The sequence below is a fragment of the Bubalus kerabau genome, chromosome 18 (assembly GCF_029407905.1).
Source record: "Bubalus kerabau isolate K-KA32 ecotype Philippines breed swamp buffalo chromosome 18, PCC_UOA_SB_1v2, whole genome shotgun sequence".
Taxonomy (NCBI): Eukaryota; Metazoa; Chordata; class Mammalia; order Artiodactyla; family Bovidae; genus Bubalus; species Bubalus kerabau.
Window position 1 is genome coordinate 17037853 of NC_073641.1, and position 20574 is coordinate 17058426.

A 20574-nucleotide genomic window follows, 5' to 3' on the forward strand; every position below is an offset into this window, starting at 1 on the left:
ATAAAATTAGGAATGAACAAGTTACAACAGAACCATGGAAATACAAAAAACCATAAGAGAATACTACAAGGCTACTATATGCCAATAAAATGGAAAATGGACAACCAGAAAAAATGGACAAATTCTTAGAAAGGTATACTCTCCCAAGACTGAACTAGGAAGAAATAGAAGATATAAACAGATTGATTACAATACTAAAATTGAATCTATGATTTAAAACAAAAGTTCAACATCAGATGGCTTCACAGGTCAATTCTACCAACCATTTAGAGAAGAGTTAAACGTATCCTTCCAAGACTATTCCAAAAAATTGTAGAGGAAGGAACACTTTCAAACTTATTCTGTAAGGTTACCATCACTCTGATACCAAAATTAGACAAAGATATTATTAAAAAAAGAATACAGGCCAATTTCACTGATGAACATAGACATAAAAATTCTCAACAAAATACTAGCAAAGCAATCCAGCAATACATGAAAAGGGTCATACAACATGATAAAGTGAGGTTTATCCCAGGGGCATAAGGACTTTTTAATAGCCACAAGTTAATCAATGTGATATACCACATTAACAAATTGAATAATCTTAGTAAATACAGAAAAAGCTTTTGATAAATTTCAACATCCATTTATGATAAAAACTCTCCAGAAAGTGTGCACAGAGAGGACATACCTCAAAATAACAAAGGCCATATGTGAAAAATCCACAGCTAAAATCATACTCAATGGTGAAAAGTTAAATGCTTTTCTCCAAAAATCAGGAACAAGACAGGGGTGTCTACTCCTGCCACTTTTATTCAACATAGTTTTGGAGGTCCTAGCCATAGCAATCAGAGAAGAAAAAGAAATTTTTGTATTAATTATTTATTGATAATTAAATAAACTCTGATTGAAAGTTTTGTATTAAAACAAAAATAAACAAATGGAACTGAATTCATCTTAAAAACTTTTGGAAAGCAAAGAAATATATAAACAAATGAAAAGACAACTTACAGAATGGGAGAAAATATTTGCAAATGAAGCAATTGACAAGTGACTAATCTCCAAAATATACAAGCAGCTTATGTGACTCAATATCAAAAGAAAGCAACCCAAGTAGAAAATGGGCAGAATATCTAAACAGACATTTCTCCAAAAAACACATCCAGATGGCCAAAAGGCACATTGAAAAGGTGCTCAACATCATGAATCATTAGAGAAATGCAGATCAAACTATAATGAGGTTATCACCTCACACCTGTCGTCATCACCGGCCATCATCAAAACATCTACAAACAATAAATGCTGGAGAGCCTGTGGAGAAAAAGCAATCCTTCTATACTGTTGATAGGAATATAAACTGGTGCAGTCACTATGGAGAACTGTATAGATGCTCCTTAAAAAACTAAAATTAGAGCTAGCATATGATTCTAAAATCCCACTCCTGGTCATAAATCTGGAAAAAAAAAAAACACAATTCAAAAAGATACATGCATGCCAATGTTCACAGCAGCATGATTTACAATAGCCTAGACATAGAAGCAACCTAAATGTACAGGTACAGAGGGATAGATAAAGAAGATTAACACAGTGAAATATTATTAATTCATAAAAAGAATTAAATAATGCCATTTGTAATACTTGGATGAACCTAGACATTATCATTCTTTGGAGTGAAGTAAGCCAAAGACAAAAATCAAATGATATTGTATATATGGGCTTCCCTTGTAGCTCAGTTGGTAAAAAAAATCTGCCTGCAGTGCAGGAGACCTGGGTTCCATCCCTGGGTTGGGAAGATCCCCTGGAGAAGGAAATGGTGATCCACTCCAGTATCCTTGCCTGGAAAATCTCATGGACAGAGGAGCCTGGTGGGCTGCAGTCCATGGTGTCGCAAAGAGTCAGGCATGACTGAGCAACTAACACTTACTTACTTACTTACTGCAGTATATGTGGAATCTAAAAAAAAAATGATACAAATGAACTTACATATAAAACAGAAATTGACCTAGATATAGAAAACAAACTTACAGTTACCAAAGGGGAATGTAAAGGGGGTGGGAAAATTAGGAGTTTGGAACTACCATATATACACTAACATATTGATAACCAATAAGGACCTACTGTATAGCACAGGGAACTTTACACAATGTTTTGTAATAACCCATAAGGGAGAAGAATCTGAAAAAAGATATATATATGTACATGTAACCAAACCACTTTGCAGTACACCTGAAAGTAACTCATTATAAATCAGCTATACTTCAATACATTTTTTTAAATACAAAAGGAAATATCGTTTTGGCTTTTTTACATACAAAAAATAAGTCTAAATCAATTCCCAATAAGTTTATGGGATGACAACAATTTTCATGATGCAGTCTGGATTTGTAAGTCTTCTTCTGGATTCTAGAATTGTCTTCTTGACAATCAAATAAAATCATAAAATTATAATAATATAGTGAATGGAAAAACCTTTTCTTATTTTCAAAAGTGCTAGATTGAAGCTAGATTCCTTAACATTGAAGGTATACAAATGCCTTTTTGTTTGAGGAAATACTTTAATAGACCTTCTGGTTATGTGGAGATAGGTATCAAGATTAGTCTAGAAAAAGGATTTCAGAATGGGAGGGAATAAGAAAAAGAGGACTAAATTCCCTTCATTACAAAAAACATAGGAATTTCAGAGTTGAAACTGGACATTGAGTTCTCAGAGGAAAAGAGATGAGAGACAGAGATACGGAAGCAGAATGGAAGGGTGGGCTTAAACCAATTAGAACAGAGGCTGGCTGAAGAAAAAAAGAATAATGATATTTAATATTCAACTTTATAAAGTTTCTAGTTCTGTTGATAAATACTCAACAGTTATCCCTAATTCCTTAGTAAAAGACTGCTTCATATTCTAGTCTTGAGGTATTGGTAACTGAGTAACATAGAAACATCCTCTTCTATGTTCTTATTCTGTGCAAGTTTGGAGTGAAAGAAGAAAGTCATCTATAGTATTAAGAAATGAGATGATAGAAAACATACATTCTCCCCCAAGCACACACTCTCCAGAAACTGTCAGAAATATTATAGTGAATCACAGCCTTCTCACATTATAGCCACGAGGGCTCACCAATTTGTTCACGTATTAAAGGAAGTAACAACACTGGAGGCTCTGAAGACATGGATATACTACAACGTAAATTTATGAAGAAGAGGCCTTTCTGTAAGTCGATATATACAGTTGATTATCATTATCTGTGGTATTTACATTCTATAAAGTCATTATGAACATCAAATTAGCAAATACTGAATCAATACTTCCAGAAGAAATACAGAACCAGGTTCCTTTGAGCCTCTGGTCACAACATCTCATCAACACATCAATACATAACCATGCTGAATGTGTGTTTCTGTTTAAAGTCACCTTGATTAAACAAAAAGGGGGTAAAAATAGACCATGAAAAGGACACTCATGTATAGTATGAGAACTGAAATAAGAAGGCAGAACATTGCCTTATTTAGTCTCAGCTGGGAACATGCACATCAGGCAATTCAATTATTTTTGTCATTCTCTGTGAGTGCATGAATGACCGTGAAAGCACTGTGATTACTGATTTCAGGGATATAAATAAATTTAAGTGTGTTGTTAAGTTCATAAATATGGAATCCATGAGTAATATGGATCTACTGAACCAGTTATTCAATGTCTTCTATAAGACAGGCTTTCTTCATCTTCCAACTTCACCTTTCATTCTTCCTATGCCTAACTGCACTGCAATAGGAATGCCCTGGGTTCCTTGTTATACTTAATTTGTATCTTGTTCATGAGGCCAAGTTTGTATTTGATTCATACTCTTAGATTCCCCGAGGGATGCCCTTTCTACTCCCCTTCCATTAATTAATATTTTTCCTTCAGAGCCCAATGAAAAATTCATTTTGTTGAGAAACATTTACCTGCCTCAACCTATTGCTTCTTGTAATTCAGCATATTGTTTCAGTGGCTGTATCTGTATAAGTCAGATTTATACTGATCAACACAGTTGCTTTGTGTATGTTCTCTGGATGCTTTAAAATTATATTTTTTCCATTCAGATAGTAAAGGCTTAGACTGTGTCTTTTAATTAGTCTTTATTTCCTCTTTGTCAAATATAAATTTGGAATCAAAGATGTCAACCTATTAACACTCTGATTTTCAAATGTAGTTTAACCAAGTCTCATTAAATGAGACTGTGTCAGAAATAGTAGATAAGTTACATATCTTAAGACAAATGATGATTTCCTGAAGCATTTGGAGTGTCATGTTAAAGGTCTGCATTTGCCCTATGCTATATGGGAAAAGCATAATTCTTGCAAAAGGTAAAGAAGAAGAAATGATAGGAAGCATGTGAGGTATTTGCTATCTTTTGACCCACTGTTCTGCTTTTTAGGAAGATTTGGAGATTTTTTTATTACTTTATCCATTTGAAGATCACTCACTTTTTTTGGAAACTGGGAAATATGTGTTTTCTTCCTACATATAGGCCCCATGACATTTTCTGTTTTTCTTTTACCCCAATTAATTTCAACTTACTTCCCTTTCCAAAACGTTTTTACTGCTATGCTTGCTAGACTCTGTATTTTTCCTCTCTGTTGCTTCTTTTTATGGCTTCAATAGTATTTTTTAATTTTATTTAAAAAATTAGAATCTAAATTTTTCCAACATTCATAATTTTCTCTATTTAACCTGCCTTCCCACTGTGATATTATCAGTACAAAATTCTTTCAAATTTTGTTCTTAGATTCTCAAACTGAATAATAAAAAGTGTTACTATTTTGTAAATAAATAAAACAACCTCACAGAAAACAGATGATAATTCTAATTCAACTGGCCTCAAAAAATGTATCTGAGGATTTAGCTTAGCTGTTTTCAAATCCAATAACTACAAGTTACTTCATTAAAAACTATGGAAATAAAGTGTAGCTACTTCTCCACACTCAATTAGATTAGATTTCTTTATACCCAATTATCTACTTCTAATCAAGCTTAGCTATAAGATTCATTTTAGTGAACAGAGTATGAATGGAAGTGATGAAAATCTTGTCTAATCAGATTTTTTTAAGTCATTGCATCAGAAGGCCATGACTTTTACTGGGGCCTAATAATATCATGTAAAAGATAGTGTCTGCTCCATCATTCTAGTACTTAGGGTTAAAAAGTCACTAAAGTAGAGCAACAGCCAACATGTAACAAAAAAGAAATAAATCTCTGTTGCTTGTAAAACACTGAGATTTAGGGGTAGTCTGTCATTTCCCTAACATAGTAATTAATACCAAAATTGGTATCAGGAATTTACATACCTCTGTAATACAGAGTGGTGTAACACAGTGAGAGAGTCATTTCCTAGGCAGGTTGATAGGGAGTCTAGGGGTCCCCAAGGAGAGAGGGATCTGGAATTCTCAAGGAGAAAGAAAGGACAAACTTTTTTTTCTCCACATTCCTTAGGATTATATAACAATACTGTATCCTGCCTAAGGACAGTCTTTGGATTCAACCTTCTGTTATCTTAAAATGTTAATTATGGGAGTAGACCTGGTCTTTACAAGGATGTATCTTGCCTGAGGACAGTGTTATCTTAAAATGTAAATTATGGGAGTAGGTCTGATGAGGTCTTTACAACCTCAAGATATTCTTTGGATTATATAACTTCATTGTTAACACTAGCAAGTGGGTACTCTTTCTGCCCCCTTCTGATACCTATGTCAGAAGCTTTCTCCATCTTCTTTATACTTTAATAACACTTTACTACACAAAAGCTCTGAGCGATCAAGCCTCGTCTCTGGCCCCGGATTGAATTCTTTTCCTCCAGGGGCCAAGAATCCCGGTGTATTCGCGTGATTCAACAACAACCTTTCAATAGTGAGATAACTGTTAGTGGCTGGAAAAATGGCAACTCATGTCATGCAGTTGTGATGCATTTAGTAAAACTGTCCTTTGTGGTAAACTGGAAGGCATATGTTGAACAAAACAAGCATAGGGACAGTAATAATATCTTGGTTGCTATTGGCTTCATTTACCATGATACAACATGCAAGAGATGAGTTAGTTCAGAAAGAACTGATCTGGCTTCAAGCATCAATGGAGGGACAAGGAGAGAATTCAGAAATTCTGACTTGGAGGTTGAAATAAACAATTTTTTCTTATACTCATCCAGTGAAAGATAAGGTTAACAAATGCTCTCAGAACCAAAGGCTGACTTAAGGTTAAAAACCAAACCAAGTACATAACTATCAGATCCCTACAGGCTTGTTATACTCAATAATTTAAATGTGGCACCCAATAATACTTTTAGAATAAACATGGCCCTTATAAATCCTTGCACAACGTGGATCAGAGAAAAGAGACTATGTATGTTTTCTCATGAAAGTCTGATAAACCAAGGGTGCTAGTAATCAAGTCTAAAGAGAGCTGAGCATGTCTTGAAAATAACTACGGGTGTGAATATTGACACATGTAGACACTGGAAGAAAATTGATAAAACGCCAAGTTCTAGACATCATACTGACAAGATTATATTTAGCACTGACTAGGAAAGACTAGAAATTTTTGAGACTTAAAATGACATTTGGCCTCAATATGCTTTGGAAATTAAGCAGGCAGACAAAGCTGCTCAGCTGTAAACAGACATACACTTGAAATATTTTCCTCTGATGTGGCCCAAGAAGATACTAAGAAATGATGGGCTACCCAAAAGTCAGAGTCAAAAACCATGGAGGCAGTGAACTAGGGAGCTAATGCTAGAGAACAGAATCAGAACTAAAAAAAAAAAATAGTATTTCCTATTCCAGTGTAGGAAACCTTTGCAATATATGTTCAGTGTGATTTCAAAACTGCAAGTCACCAGTGATTCTTATATGCTTCTCATTTTTCCCTTTCTGAATTGGAATTATTTTGATTATCCTATCCCCATTCCAGCACTGTTCACTGGATATGGGTTGGGCAGATAATTTGTCACTTTAGTTTCTAGCCCATTGGATCAAGAAGGGTAAGAAATCCAGACTAAATATAAAAACTATTATCAAATCCTACATTTGGGTCTGGGGTAGGAATTAGGAGTATCCATTAGGAGAGTGGGTATTTTGCATGTGTAAGAAGGAAAAGCAAATATTTCTAACAAAGTGGGTCACAGATATAATAGGTAGTATTTGTGGTAAGTTGTTTTATTGCTCTCAATTATTCTCACTCTCCATAAAAAGAAAACAAAATTGTTAGTTTTCTGTTCCAATAACTTCAGGGTTGGCTATTTGACATGTTTTGGCCAATAGAAAGTAAGTGGAAGTACTGTGTGTAACTCCTGAGTAGAAACTTTATGAGTCAGCCTTTGGTTCTTCCATGACTCTCCTCTGCCAAGAAAATTGTATTTCCCAGAATAATCTGATCAAAACCATTTAAGGTATCAAGAAAAAAGTAATTTGAAAATTGTAATATACTTTCTTATGATATGACATATGTATTATATAGCAAATAGTTAACTAAAATTTTTTTAAAAGCAAACACAGTTCTAATTTCCAAATGATTTATTTAAAAAGTTTCCCTGCTGAATATGAAGCCATATGTCTGAACATTAACCTAAAGGAAGAAATTGTCAGAAAGTCCTTTAACAGAAATATTTTTTTCAATGTATTTTTCAGATCTAACTGTACTTTAACAAATATGGGATAAAAAATAAAATAGTTAATCAGAAGCCATCTGCAAATTCTAAAATTTTAAAAATCATCTCTTTAGTTATTTGGTTAGTTTCCAGAAACTAAATATAAAGTCACTGAAAGTAAAATATTACAAGACTCAGTAAACTAAATTCAAACTTGAAATTCTGATTGTTGCAGGTCAAATTCGTAGAGACTAAGATTCATAAAAGATCATGTCCCTGTTGGCTCAGAGCTAAAGAATATACCTGTAATACGGGAGACCTGGGTTTGATTCCTGGTTTGAGAAAATTCCCCTGGAGAAGAGAATGGATACCCACCCCACTATTCCTGCCTAGAGAACTTCATCGACAGAGGAGCCCGGAGGGCCACAGTCTATGGGGTTGCAAAGAGTAGACACCACTTATCGACTAACAAATACACACAAGGTTCATAATGCTTATCAGGATTCAACAATTGTCACGAATTTGCGATTCTAACTGTATTTCTAGTGCACTGAATACATTTAAATAAACTGGGTTTGACTGTTCATGTTTGTTGTTCTTCCTGTTATTCGGTAGGAAGGGCTAGGTGAAACAGTACTTTCGGGAACTGTATTTTTTTTCCCACTCACCACTGAATCTTTACTGCTTTTACAATACACATACAGCATTCTGAGAGAAGGATTATTTTGTAAGAAACACGTGAACAAACAGGAAGACCCTAAGCAACCTGGAATTTAGCTTTCTGGAACTCTCAGGGTTTGGCAGTGTTTCTGAGAATGAATCAGTAATTTTCACAAAATTACTGGTAATGCTTGAGAACAATGAGAATTGAGGTTTACCATACTGTTCTTATTTAATTTTGTTTTTATGCATAAAATTTACCATGGAGTAATAAAAGTAAATTAATAGTTTTTATTATAATTGTGTTTCTGTCCCTTTATTCTTGAGTTTCAAAGCTTTTACCCATGCATTTAAAAATATTTACTTGGGCCATATATATTTAATGTCTTACTTCATTATTAACCATAGGATTTAACAAAATCATCCAAGAAGGGTCAGGTTTTAATATAATGTAAAGTCATACTCTGGTTGGTTGTTACTGCCTCTAAAAGGATGAACCTCTTATACACAATATATTGCTATGCTAAGTGACTTCAGTCGTGTCCGACTCTGTGCGACCCCACAGATGGCAGCCTACCAGGCTCCCCCGTCCCTGGGATTCTCTAGGCAAGAACACTGGAGTGGGTTGCCATTTCCTTCTCCAATGCATGAAAGTGAAAAGGGAAAGTGAAGTCACTTAGTCGTGTCCGACTCCTAGCGACCCCATGGACTGCAGCCTACCAGTCCTCCATCCATAGGATTTTCCAGGCAAGAGTACTGGAGTGGGGTGCCATTGCCTTCTCCCACACAATATATTACTCAGCCATTAAAAGAATACACAATATATTACTCAGCCATTAAAAAGAATACATTTGAATCAGTTCTAATGAGGTGGTGAAACTGGAGCCTATTATACAGAGTGAAGTAAGCCAGAAAGAAAAACACCAGTACAGTATACTAACGCATATATATGGAATTTAGAAAGATGGTAATGATAACCCTATATGCGAGACAGCAAAATAGACACAGATGTATAGAACAGTCTTTTGGACTCTGTGGGAGAAGGCGAGGGTGGGATGATTTGAGAGAATAGCACTGAAACATGTATATTATCATATGTGAAACAGATTGCCAGTCCAGGTTCGATGCAAGAGAAAGGGTGCTCAGGGCTGGTGCACTGGGATGACCCAGAGGGATGGGACAGGGAGGGAAGTGGGAGGGGGGCTCAGGATGGGGAACACATGCATGGCTGATTCATGTCAATGTATGGCAAAAACCACTACAATATTGTGAAGTAATTAGCCTCCAATTAAAATAAATAATTAAAAAAATAAAAGGATGAACCTTTCTGTGAATACTGACAAGCAACAGAATTTTTTTTTAAATAAAAAAGATAAAATAATTTTAAAATATCCTGAATAAAAATTGTGATCAAAAAACAAACAAACAAACAAACAGGTCAGTGAATAAGGGATACAGTAAGGAAAAGAGCTAGTAATGTATATAGAGAACATTTTCTAGAGAATAAAATGACCCTTTGCATAGTGCACCCGAAGCATTAAAGCCTCTCTTCTCTGTGTGTGCAAGGAGGGGAGGACAGGAATTAATGGGAGGATCCAGCGATTGTGCCACCGTCACTCGTATTTAAATGCTAGAGATCTGGGCCCTAGAGGTTTAATCTGCGGATATTTGAACAATGCATTTCCTTAGATCAGTGATTCCTCAAAGATGAGTACTCATGAACATTTGCTTTTGGGCTTAAAAGAAATGATGTCCAAGTTCCAAAACAGAAAGACTGAATCAAAATCTTCTGGGCTAAGGTCTGGAAAACCATACTTTTAAAAGATGATCCTAACATACACCTCTGTTTAAGAATCATCAGCCTTGGAGGCTAGTTATAGGTAAATAAAAAAATTTTTATAATAGTATATCAAACAAAAAATAAGAATTTGGGGCATCTTAAAATCAAAAAGCTGTTTTAAAACATTTTCTATAATTAAATAATAACAGTTAAAGAAAGACAACTAGATTAATGCTTTAATTTGTGTATTTGTGTATGTGTATAATAATAACCCAGTAATTACTGAGGTCATAGGATGATGAGTATTCTGATAAATCATGACTCTGAGATACCAGGAAAAATTAATGTATGCTAGTGAGATGAAGGCATTATATATATTTTATTTTTGGAATGATTCAGTTCAGTTCAGTTCAGTTCATTCGCTCAGTTGTGTCTGGCTCTTTGCGACCCCATGAATCACAGCACGCCAGTCCTCCCTGTCCATCACCAACTCCCGGAGTTCACTGAGACGCACATCCATTGAGTCAGTGATGCCATCCAGCCATCTCATCCTCTGTCGTCCCCTTCTCCTCTTGCCCCCAATCCCTCCCAGCATCAGAGTCTTTTCCAATGAGTCAACTCTTCGCATGAGGTGGCCAAAGTACTGGAGTTTCAGCTTTAGCATCATTCCTTCCAAAGAAATCTCAGGGCTGATCTCCTTCAGAATGGACTGGTTGGATCTTCTTGCAGTCCAAGGGACTCTCAAGAGTCTTCTCCAACACCACAGTTCAAAAGCATCAATTCTTTGACACTCAGCCTTTTTCACAGTCCAACTCTCACATCCATACATGACCACAGGAAAAACCATAGCCTTGACTAGTTGGACCTTTGTTGGCAAAGTAATGTCTCTGCTTTTCAATATGCTATTTAGGTTGGTCATAACTTTCCTTCCAAGGAGTAAGTGTCTTTAATCTCATGGCTGCAGTCACCATCTGCAGTGATTTTGGAGCCCCCAAAAATAAAGTCTGACACTGTTTCCACTGTTTCCCCATCTATTTCCCATGAAGTGATGGGACCGGATGCTATGATCTTCGTTTTCTGAATGTTGAGCTTTAAGCCAACTTTTTCACTCTCCACTTTCACTTTCATCAAGAGGCTCTTTAGTTCCTCTTCACTTTCTGCCATAAGGGTGGTGTCGTCTGCATATCTGAAGTTATTGATATTTCTCCCAGCAATTTTGATTCCAGCTTGTTTCTTCCAGTCCAGCATTTCTCATGATATACTCTGCATATAAGTTAAATAAGCAGGGTGATAATATACAGCCTTGATGTACACATTTTCTTATTTGGAACCACTCTGTTGTTCCGTGTCTAGTTCTAACTGTTGCTTCCTGACCTGCATACAGATTTCTCAAGAGGCAGGTCAGGTGGTCTGGTATTCCCATCTCTTTCAGAATTTTCCACCGTTTATTGTGATCCACACAGTCAAAGGATCAGGGTCTTATCAAATGAGTCCGTTCTTCGAATCAGGTGACTGAAGTATTGGAGTTTCAGCTTCAGCATCGGTCCTTCCAATGAATATTCAGGACTGATTTCCTTTAGGATGGACTGGTTGGATCTCCCTGCAGTCCATGGGACTCTCAAGAGCCTTCTCCAGCACCACAGTTCAAAAGCATCAATTCTTTGGCACTCAGCTTTCTTTATAGTCCAACACTCTCATCCATACATGACTACTGGAAAAACAATAGCCTTGACTAGACGGAACTTTGTTGGCAAAGTAACAATTCTGCTTTTAAATATGCTATCTAGGTTGGTCATAACTTTCCTTTCAAGGAGCAAGCGTCTTTTAATTTCATGGCTGCAGTCACCATCTGCAGTGATTTTGGAGTCTGCCACTGTTGTTTCCCCATCTATTTGCCACGAAGTGATGGGACCGGAGGCTATGATCTTAGTTTTCTCAATGTTGAGCTTTAAGCCAACATTTTCACTCTCCTCTTTCACTTTCATCAAGAGGCTTTTTAGTTCTTCTTCACTTTCTATCATAAGGGTGGTGTCATCTGCATATCTGAGGTTATTGATATTTCTCCTGGCAATCTTGATTCCAGCTTGTGCATCTTCCAGCCCAGCATTTCTCTTGATGTACTCTGCATATAAGTTAAATAAGCAGGGTGACAATATACAGCCTTGACGTACTCCTTTTCCTATTTGGACCAGTCTGTTGTTCCATATCCAGTTCTAACTGTTGCTTCCTGACCTGCATACAGATTTCTCAGGAGGCAGGTCAGGTGGTCTGGTATTCCCATCTCTTTCAGAATTTCCCACAGTTTACTGTGATCCACACAGTAAAGGCTTTGGCATAGTCAACAAAAAAGAACTAGATGTTTTTCTAGAACTCTCCTGTTTTTTTGATGATCCAGCAGATGTTGGCAATTTGATCTCTGGTTCCTCTGCCTTTTCTAAAGTGAGCTGGAACATCTGGAAGTTCACAGTTCACGTATTGTTGAAGTCTGGCTTGGAAAATTTTGAGCATTACTTTACTAGTGTGTGAGATGAGTGCAACTGTGCGGTAGTTTGAGCATTCTTTGATACTGCCTTTCTTTGGGATTGGAATGAAAACTGACCTTTTCCAGTCCTGTGACCACTGCTGAGTTTTCCAAATTTGTTTGCATATTGAGCACACCACTTTCACAGCATCATCTTTTAGGATTTGAAATAGCTCAACTGGAATTCGATCACCTCCACTAGCTTTGTTCTTAGTGATACTTTCTAAGGCCCACTTGACTTCACGTTCCAGGATGTCTGGCTCTAGGTGAGTGATCACACCATCGTGATTATCTGGGTTGTGAAGAACTTTCTGAATAGTTCTTCTGTGTATTCTTGCCACCACTTTTTGATATATTCTGCTTCTGTTAGATCCATACAGTTTCTGTTCTTTATTGAGCCCATTGTTGCATGAAATGTTCTCTTGGTATCTCTAATTTTCTTGAAGAGATCTCTAGTCTTTCCCATTCTATTGTTTTCCTCTATTTCTTTGTATTGACACTTAGGAAAGCTTTCTTATCTCTTCATGCTATTCTTTAGAACTCTGTATTCAAATGGGTTTATCTTTCCTTTTCTCCTCTCCTTTTCACTTCTCTTCTTTTCACAGCTATTTGTAAGGCCTCCTCAGACAGCCATTTTGCTTGTTTGTATTTCTTTTTCTTGGGGATGGTCTTAATCCCTGTCTCCTATACAATGTCATGAACCTCCGTCCATAGTTCATCAGGCACTCTATCAGATCTAGTCCCTTAAATCTATTTCTCACTTCCACTGTATAACCGTAAGGGATTTGATTTAGGTCATACCTGAATAGTCGAATGGTTTTCCCTACTTTCTTCACTTTAAATCTGAATTTGGCAATAAGCAGTTGATGACCTGAGCCACAGTCAGCTCCTTGTCTTGTTTTTGCTGACAGTATACAGCTTCTCCATCTTTGGCAGAAAGAATTTTAATCCTAAAATTTGACAGATAGAATTTTAGTCCCAAGTGAACAAAATTTGTTATACTCAACTATCTATAGCTATTAATGTTAAATCAAGCATCTTAAGAATATAGTGGAAAAGACAAATAGATTCATGGGATTAGATCTCATAAACAGTGCCTGAAGAACTATGGATGGAGGTTCATGACACTGTACAGGAGGCAGTGATCAAGACCATTTCCAGAAAAAGAAATGCAAAAAGGCAAAATGGCTGTCTGAGGATGCCTTACAAAGAGCTATGAAAAGAAGAGAAGAGAAAGGCAAAGGAAAAAAGGGAAGATATACTCATTTGAACGCAGAGTTCCAAAGAATAGCACGGAGAGATAAGAAAGCCTTCCTCAGTGATCAGTGCAAAGAAATAGAGGAAAACAATACAATGGGAAAGACTAGAGATCTCTTCAAGAAAATTAGAGACACCAAGAGAACATTTCATGGAACGATGGGCTCAATACAGGACAGAAACAGTATGGATCTAACAGAAGCAGACTATATTAAGAATAGGTGGCAAGAATACACAGAAGAACTATTCAAAAAAGATCTTCACGACCCAGACAATGACGATGGTGTGATCACTCACCTAGAGCCAGACATCCTAGAATGTGAAGTCAAGTGGGTGTTAGGAAGCATCACTATGAACAAAGCTAGTGGAGGCGATGGAATTCCAGTTGAGCTATTTTAAATCCTAAAAGATGATGCAGTGAAAGTGGTGTGCTCAATATGCCAACAATTTTGGAAAATTCAGCAGTGGCCACAAGACTGGAAAAGGTCAGTTTTCATTCCAATCCCTAAGAAAGGCATTGCCAAAGAATGGGCAAACTACCCCACAATTGCACTCATCTCACACACTAGTAAATAATGCTCAAAATTCTCCAAGCAGGCTTCAACAGTATTTGAACCTGTACTTCCAGATGTTCAAGCTCGTTTTAGAAAAGGCAGAGGAACCAGAGATCCAATTGTCAACATCTGTTGGATCATGGAAAAAGCAAGAGAGTTCCAGAATAACATCTACTTCTGCTTTATTGACTACGCCAAAGCCTTTGACTGTGTGGATCACAACAAACTGTGGAAAAATCTTCAAGAGATGGGATGGGAATACCAGACCATCTGACCTGTCTCCTGAGATAACTGCATTCAGGTCAGGAAGCAACAGTTAGAACTGGACATGGAACCGTATCAGTAAAGAAATACCTCCAGGCTATATTGTCACCCTATCTATTTAACTTATATGCAGAGTACATCATGAGAAATGCTAGAGTGGATGAAGCACAAGCTGGAATCAAGATTGGCAGGAGAAATATCAATAACCTCAGATATGCAGATGACACCATCCTTATGGCAGAAAGTGAAGAACTAAAGAGCCTCTTGATGAAAGTGGAAGAGGAGATGAAAAAGTTGGCTTAAATCTCAACATTCAGAAAACTAAGATCATGGCGTCTAGTCCCATCACTTCTTGGCAAATAGATGCAAACAGTGGAAACAGTGATGATAGACTTTATTTTTTGGGGGTTCAAATCACTGCAGATGGTGACTGCAGCCATGAAGTTAAAAGACGCTTGCTCCTTGGAAGAAAAGTTATGACAATTAGGCAGCATATTAAATAGCAGAGACAGTACTTTGCCAACATAGGTCCATCTGGTCAAAGCTATTGTTTTTCCAGTAGTCATTTATGGATGTGAGAGTTGGACTGTAAAGGAAGCTGAGCACCAAAGAACAGATGTTTTTGAACTGTGGTATTGGAGAAGTCTCTTAAGAGTCCCTTGGACTGCAAGGAGATCCAACTAGTCCATCCTAAAGGAAATCAATCCTGAATATTCATGAGAAGGACTGATGTTGAAGCTGAAACTCCAATACTTGGGCCACCTGATGGAAAGAGCTGACTCATTTGAAAAGACCCTGATGCTGGGAAAGATTGAAGGCAGGAGCAGAAGGGGACAATAGAGGATGAGATCGTTGGATGGCATCACTGATTCAATGGACCTGAGTTTGAGTAAACTCCGGCAGTTGGTGATGGACAGGGAGGCCTGGCATGCAGTTGCAAAGAGTCAGACAAGACTGAGCAACTGAACTGATAAGAATACATCCATGTCAGCCATATTCAAGGATACCATTCTGAAGTATACCTTTTTTTCAACCCCCATTTTTTAATTAACGAACAAAACCAGAAAGGAAACAATATGGGATAAATATCAGGCTGTCAATCCTGATATGTCAGTAGCATTTCTCAAGCCTTACTTGAGAAATTTTACTTTGTGTGAAATTAGGTGCTCTACAGATCTTCTCTATGTGTACTGTTCATTTTCAGGTTACTCTCACTGTAGTCTGATAGAGCCTGTAGTCACATTAGGAAAAAAGGTATTGGAATCTAAGTATATTACAAATGTACCAATATTCAAGTTTCTGAAAATATTTTTATTTCTGCTATCGGCAGAATAAAGCAATGGGAGTGAGGTAACAGAAGTAAATGGAAGTGGCTAAAAGCCCAATACCTCACACCTACCATTTCTATATAACTTTTACCCATCAAACAGGAATCAGAAGTATTATGTTTAACCATTATATCATTACTTCGGAGAGTGCATGGCACATAGAAGATGCTCAGAAAATATGAGTTAACTTAGAGAATATTAATATTGTTAAAGGAGAAGAATATACTTGTCATATGGGTAGGACTCTAGAGAAACACTTCAGGTAGACACAAGAAAGTCAAATAAAAACAACATAAATGTCTAAATTTGGATTCATCAGCTGGAGCTCTCCAGGATGCAGAGCCTGAGGCAAAAGTTTATATACCACTATTTTATTAGAGAATGAAGAGGTGAGAAAAAAAGTCAGATGTGGGAAAAGGGAGAACAAACATGAGGAGATAAATTTCTCAGTAGACATTTAATTGGTATCAAGTACAATCTTCAGAAAGGGTCGATGTCCCAACTGTATGTAGTATAGTCTGTTTAGGGATAAAGACATAAGAATTTATTTTTTGGTGCCCATCTCCTACTCATCCAATGTTTGCCCCAGGGAGTATTAACACCTCCCCATACCCAAGTTACACACACATGAGAACCAGGTGAGTTTCACTGCATCTCATGCTTCAGTGGTAGTAAAGAAGCCCCAAGATGGAATGACTGTTAATCTGCTTGTTGGTGTACTGCTGGGAAGTGCCCAGCTGAATTGTCCTCTGAGATGGTAGCTAGGCCAGAAAAGTGACCAAAGGCCTAGAGATAAGTGAGAGGCTAAAAGGATTTCTGAGGCACAAATAAATATACTTTAGTACATTCATATAATGAAATACTACTCAGCAATAAAGAATATAAATTGCTCATATACAGCCTTTATTATATAGAGGTATGTTCCCTCTTTGCCTACTTTCTGAAGAAGTTATTTTTCTTTATCAAAAATGGATGCTGAATTTGATCAAAAGCTTTTTCTGTATCTATTGAGATGATCATATGTTTCTATTCTTTAATTTGTTAATGTGGTATATCACACTTAATGATTTGTGGATACTGAAAAGTCCTCACATCCCTGGGATAAACCCAACTTTATCATGGTATATGATGCTTTTAATGCCTTGTTGGATTGGTTGGGTAGTATTTTGTTAAGGATTTTTGTGTCTATGTTCGTTAGTGATACTGATCTATAATTTTCTTTTTGTTTTTTGTTTTTTTTTGGTAATATATTTGTCTTGTTTTGGTATCAGAGTGATGGTGGCCTCACAAGATGAATTTGAAAGTGTTTCTTCCTCTGCAATTTTTTGGAACAGTTTCAGAAGGATAGGTGTTAACTCTTTTCTAAATGTTGGGTAGAATTCACTTGTGGAGACATCTGGTCCTAAACTTTTGTTTGTTGGAAGTTTTTACATTACTGATTCAGTTTCAGTACTGGTAACTGGTCTGTCCATATTTTCTATTTCCTCCTGGTTCAGTCTTGGGAAATTGTACCTTTCTAAGAATTTGCCCATTTCTTCTAGGTTGCACATTTTATTGGTACCTAGTTGCTTACATGATTCGCTGGTGGCTTAGATGGCAAAGCCTCTATGTGCAATGCTGGAGACCTGAGTTCGATCCCTGGGTCAGAAAGATCCCCTGGAGAAGGAAATGGCAACCCACTCCAGTACTCTTGCCTAGAAAATTCCACAGATGGAGGAACCTGGTGGGCTACAGTCCATGGGGTCACAAAGAGTTAGACACAACTGAGCAACTTCACTTTCCTTTCTTTAGTTGCTCACAGTGGTTTCTTATGATCCTTTATATTTTTGTGGTGTTATAAGTTTTTCTTTTTCATTTCTGATTTTATTATTTTGGGCCCTGTTCAATATCATTAATTATTAGAGAAATGCAAATAAAACTACAGTGAGGTACCACCTTACACTGGTTAGAATGGCCATCATCAAAAAGTCTACAATAATAAATGCTGGAGAGAGTTTAGAGAAAATGGAATCCTCCTACACTGTTCGTGGGAATGTAAATTGGTGCAGATGCTACGGAGTACAGTAAGAAGGTTCCTTACATCACTAAGAATAGAATTACCATATGATCCAGCAATACCACTCCTGGGCACTTTTCAGGAAAAGAGAAAAACTCTAATTCAAAGAATTACATGTACCCCAATGTTCACAGCAACACTATCTAAAGGAGATATGGTGTACACACACACAGGAATATTACTCGGACATAAGAAAGAATGAAACATGTCACTTGCAGCGAAATGGACAGACCTAGAAATTATCATACTACTAAAGTAAGACAGAGAAAGACAAACATCATATTATCACTTACTGAACATGAAAGTCAAAGTGTCAGTCACTTAGTCATGTCCAACTCTTTGCAACCCCATGGACTATAGTCCCCCAGGCACCTCTGTCAATGGAATTCTCCAGGCAAGAATACTGGACTGGGTTGCCATTCCCATCTCCAGGGGATATTCCCAACCCAGGGATCGAACCTGGGTCTCTGGCATGGCAGGCAGATTCTCTCCTGTCTGAGCCACCAGGATAAAATGATACAAATGAACTTATTTATTAAATAAATAAATAAATAACAAAGCTATGGTTTTTCCAGCATCCAAAGAATTGATACTTTTGAACTGTGTTGTTGGAGAAGACTCTTGAGAGTCCCTTGGACAGCAAGGAGATCCAACCAGTCCATCCTAAAGGAAATCAATCCTGAATATTCACTGGAAGGACTGATGCTGAAGCTGAAACTCCAATACTTTGGTCACCTGATGCGAAGAACTGACTCATTTGAAAAGACCCCGATGCTGGGAGGATTGAGGGTAGGAGGAGGGATGACAGTGGATGAGATGGTTGGATGATATCACTGACTCAATGGACCTGAGTTTGAGTAAACTCCAGGAGTTGGCGATGGACAGGGAGGCCTGGCGTGCTGTAGTCCATGGGGTCGCAAAGAGTTGGACATGACTGAGCGACTGAACTGAACTGAAAACAGCAATTATATCTTTTAAGAAGAAGATTTTCTTACTTTTGTCCAAAGGTTTATTTCAAAGCCAATACAGGCAAATGAGTTCAGAAAAAGAAATAGGCAGAGGGATAAATTGGAAATTTGAGATTAACAGATACAAGATACCAGTTATAAAATAGATAAACAGCAAGGACATACTGTAAAGCTCAGGGAACTATACTCAATGTCTTATAACAACCTATAATGGAAACTAAACTGAAAATAAAATATATGCAGGAAATGCAAGAGACATGACTTCGATCCCTGGGTAGGAAAGATCCCCTGGAGTAGGAAATGGCAACCTACTCCCGTATTCTTGCCTGGAAAATTCCATGGAAAGAGGAGCCTGGTGGGCTACAGTCCATGGAATCATAAGGAGTTGGATACAACTGAGTGACTGAGCAGACATACACATATATATATGTAAAACTGAATCACCTTGCTATACACTTGAAACACTGTAAATCAACTGTACTTGTTAAAACAAAAAAATATATATATGTATATATACATATAAACTTATATGGCAAACAACATGGATGAATCTCAAAAACAATGCTTAATTAAAAGAAATCTTAAGTAAAAAAGTACATAACATAATTCTATTTCTGTAAAATTCTAGAACAAGTGGGTTTAGTCTATAGTTAAAAAGAATCATAAGAGTGGTTCCCTCTGGGGATGGGACTGAAATCAGCTGGGAAGGGGAGTAAGAAATGAACATCTAAGATCTGTGCATTTTGTTGTGTGTAAAATTCACATCAAAACAAAAATACAAACAAAAATCTGGCATATTAATGCAACTGAATATGAGACAACAGGAATAAACTATGGTGGCATATTTTTTACAAAAATAACACAGAACAATGCTATATATTTTCTATGGATATATATATTTCTCTCTATGAAAGTGAGTCTCTCAGTCATGTCTGACTCGTTGTGACCCCCATGGACTATAAAGTCCATGGAATTCTCCAGGCCAGAATACTGGAGTGAGTAGCCTTTTCCTTCTCTAGGGGATCTTCCCAACCCAGGGATCAAACCCAGGTCTCCTGTATTGCAGGTGGATTCTTTACCAACTGAGCCATCAGAGAAGCCCTTTTCTCTCTCTCTGTATATGTATTTATTATGTATATGCATATGTAATTTATTTTTCTTAAAAGGCTATAAGGTATATATAATAATCTTCTAATGTTGACTACTTCTGTGGTTAGTAGAAAAAAAAAAACCTAGATTAGAATTGCTGTTTAAAAGGTCTTTAGCATTTTTAAAATTTTAAAATAATGTTATACTTTTTAAAGAAAAAATCCTTTAAAAACATAGAAAAATGCATCAATACAGTATTTATATTAATCATTTGAAAACAGGAAAAAATAAATTTTTTTCTATAGAAAAATTTTAAGTTACATTAAAGTATAAATAGATTAAAATTCAGTTAGTATATGGCAGTTTGTATCCTAAACTATTTTTACTTCTTCTGCAACAGAGAATTTAAAAATGTCACTGGTTAAAAACAAACAAAAAGCCCCCAAAAGTGTTGGAGGGTATTTAGCAGAAAGGCCTACAATCCTTGGAGCTCTTTCTACGTAAT

At 36.7% G+C, this 20574-nt stretch overlaps 1 protein-coding gene across 14 annotated transcripts in view; it reads right to left on the reverse strand.

The window, feature by feature from the left end:
- Positions 1–20574, reverse strand: part of RNF180 (ring finger protein 180) — a 297228-nt gene that overhangs the window by 95532 nt on the left and 181122 nt on the right. Inside the window, exon 6 of one of the 14 annotated variants that reach the window (XM_055555014.1) lies at positions 1900–1935. The exons of the other annotated variants lie outside the window; for them this stretch is intronic. Within the exon in view, the coding sequence (XP_055410989.1) occupies positions 1915–1935 (21 nt within the window). The 3' untranslated portion in view covers positions 1900–1914. Of the gene's footprint in view, positions 1–1899; positions 1936–20574 lie in introns of those variants that run through there. 14 annotated transcript variants of the gene reach the window in all.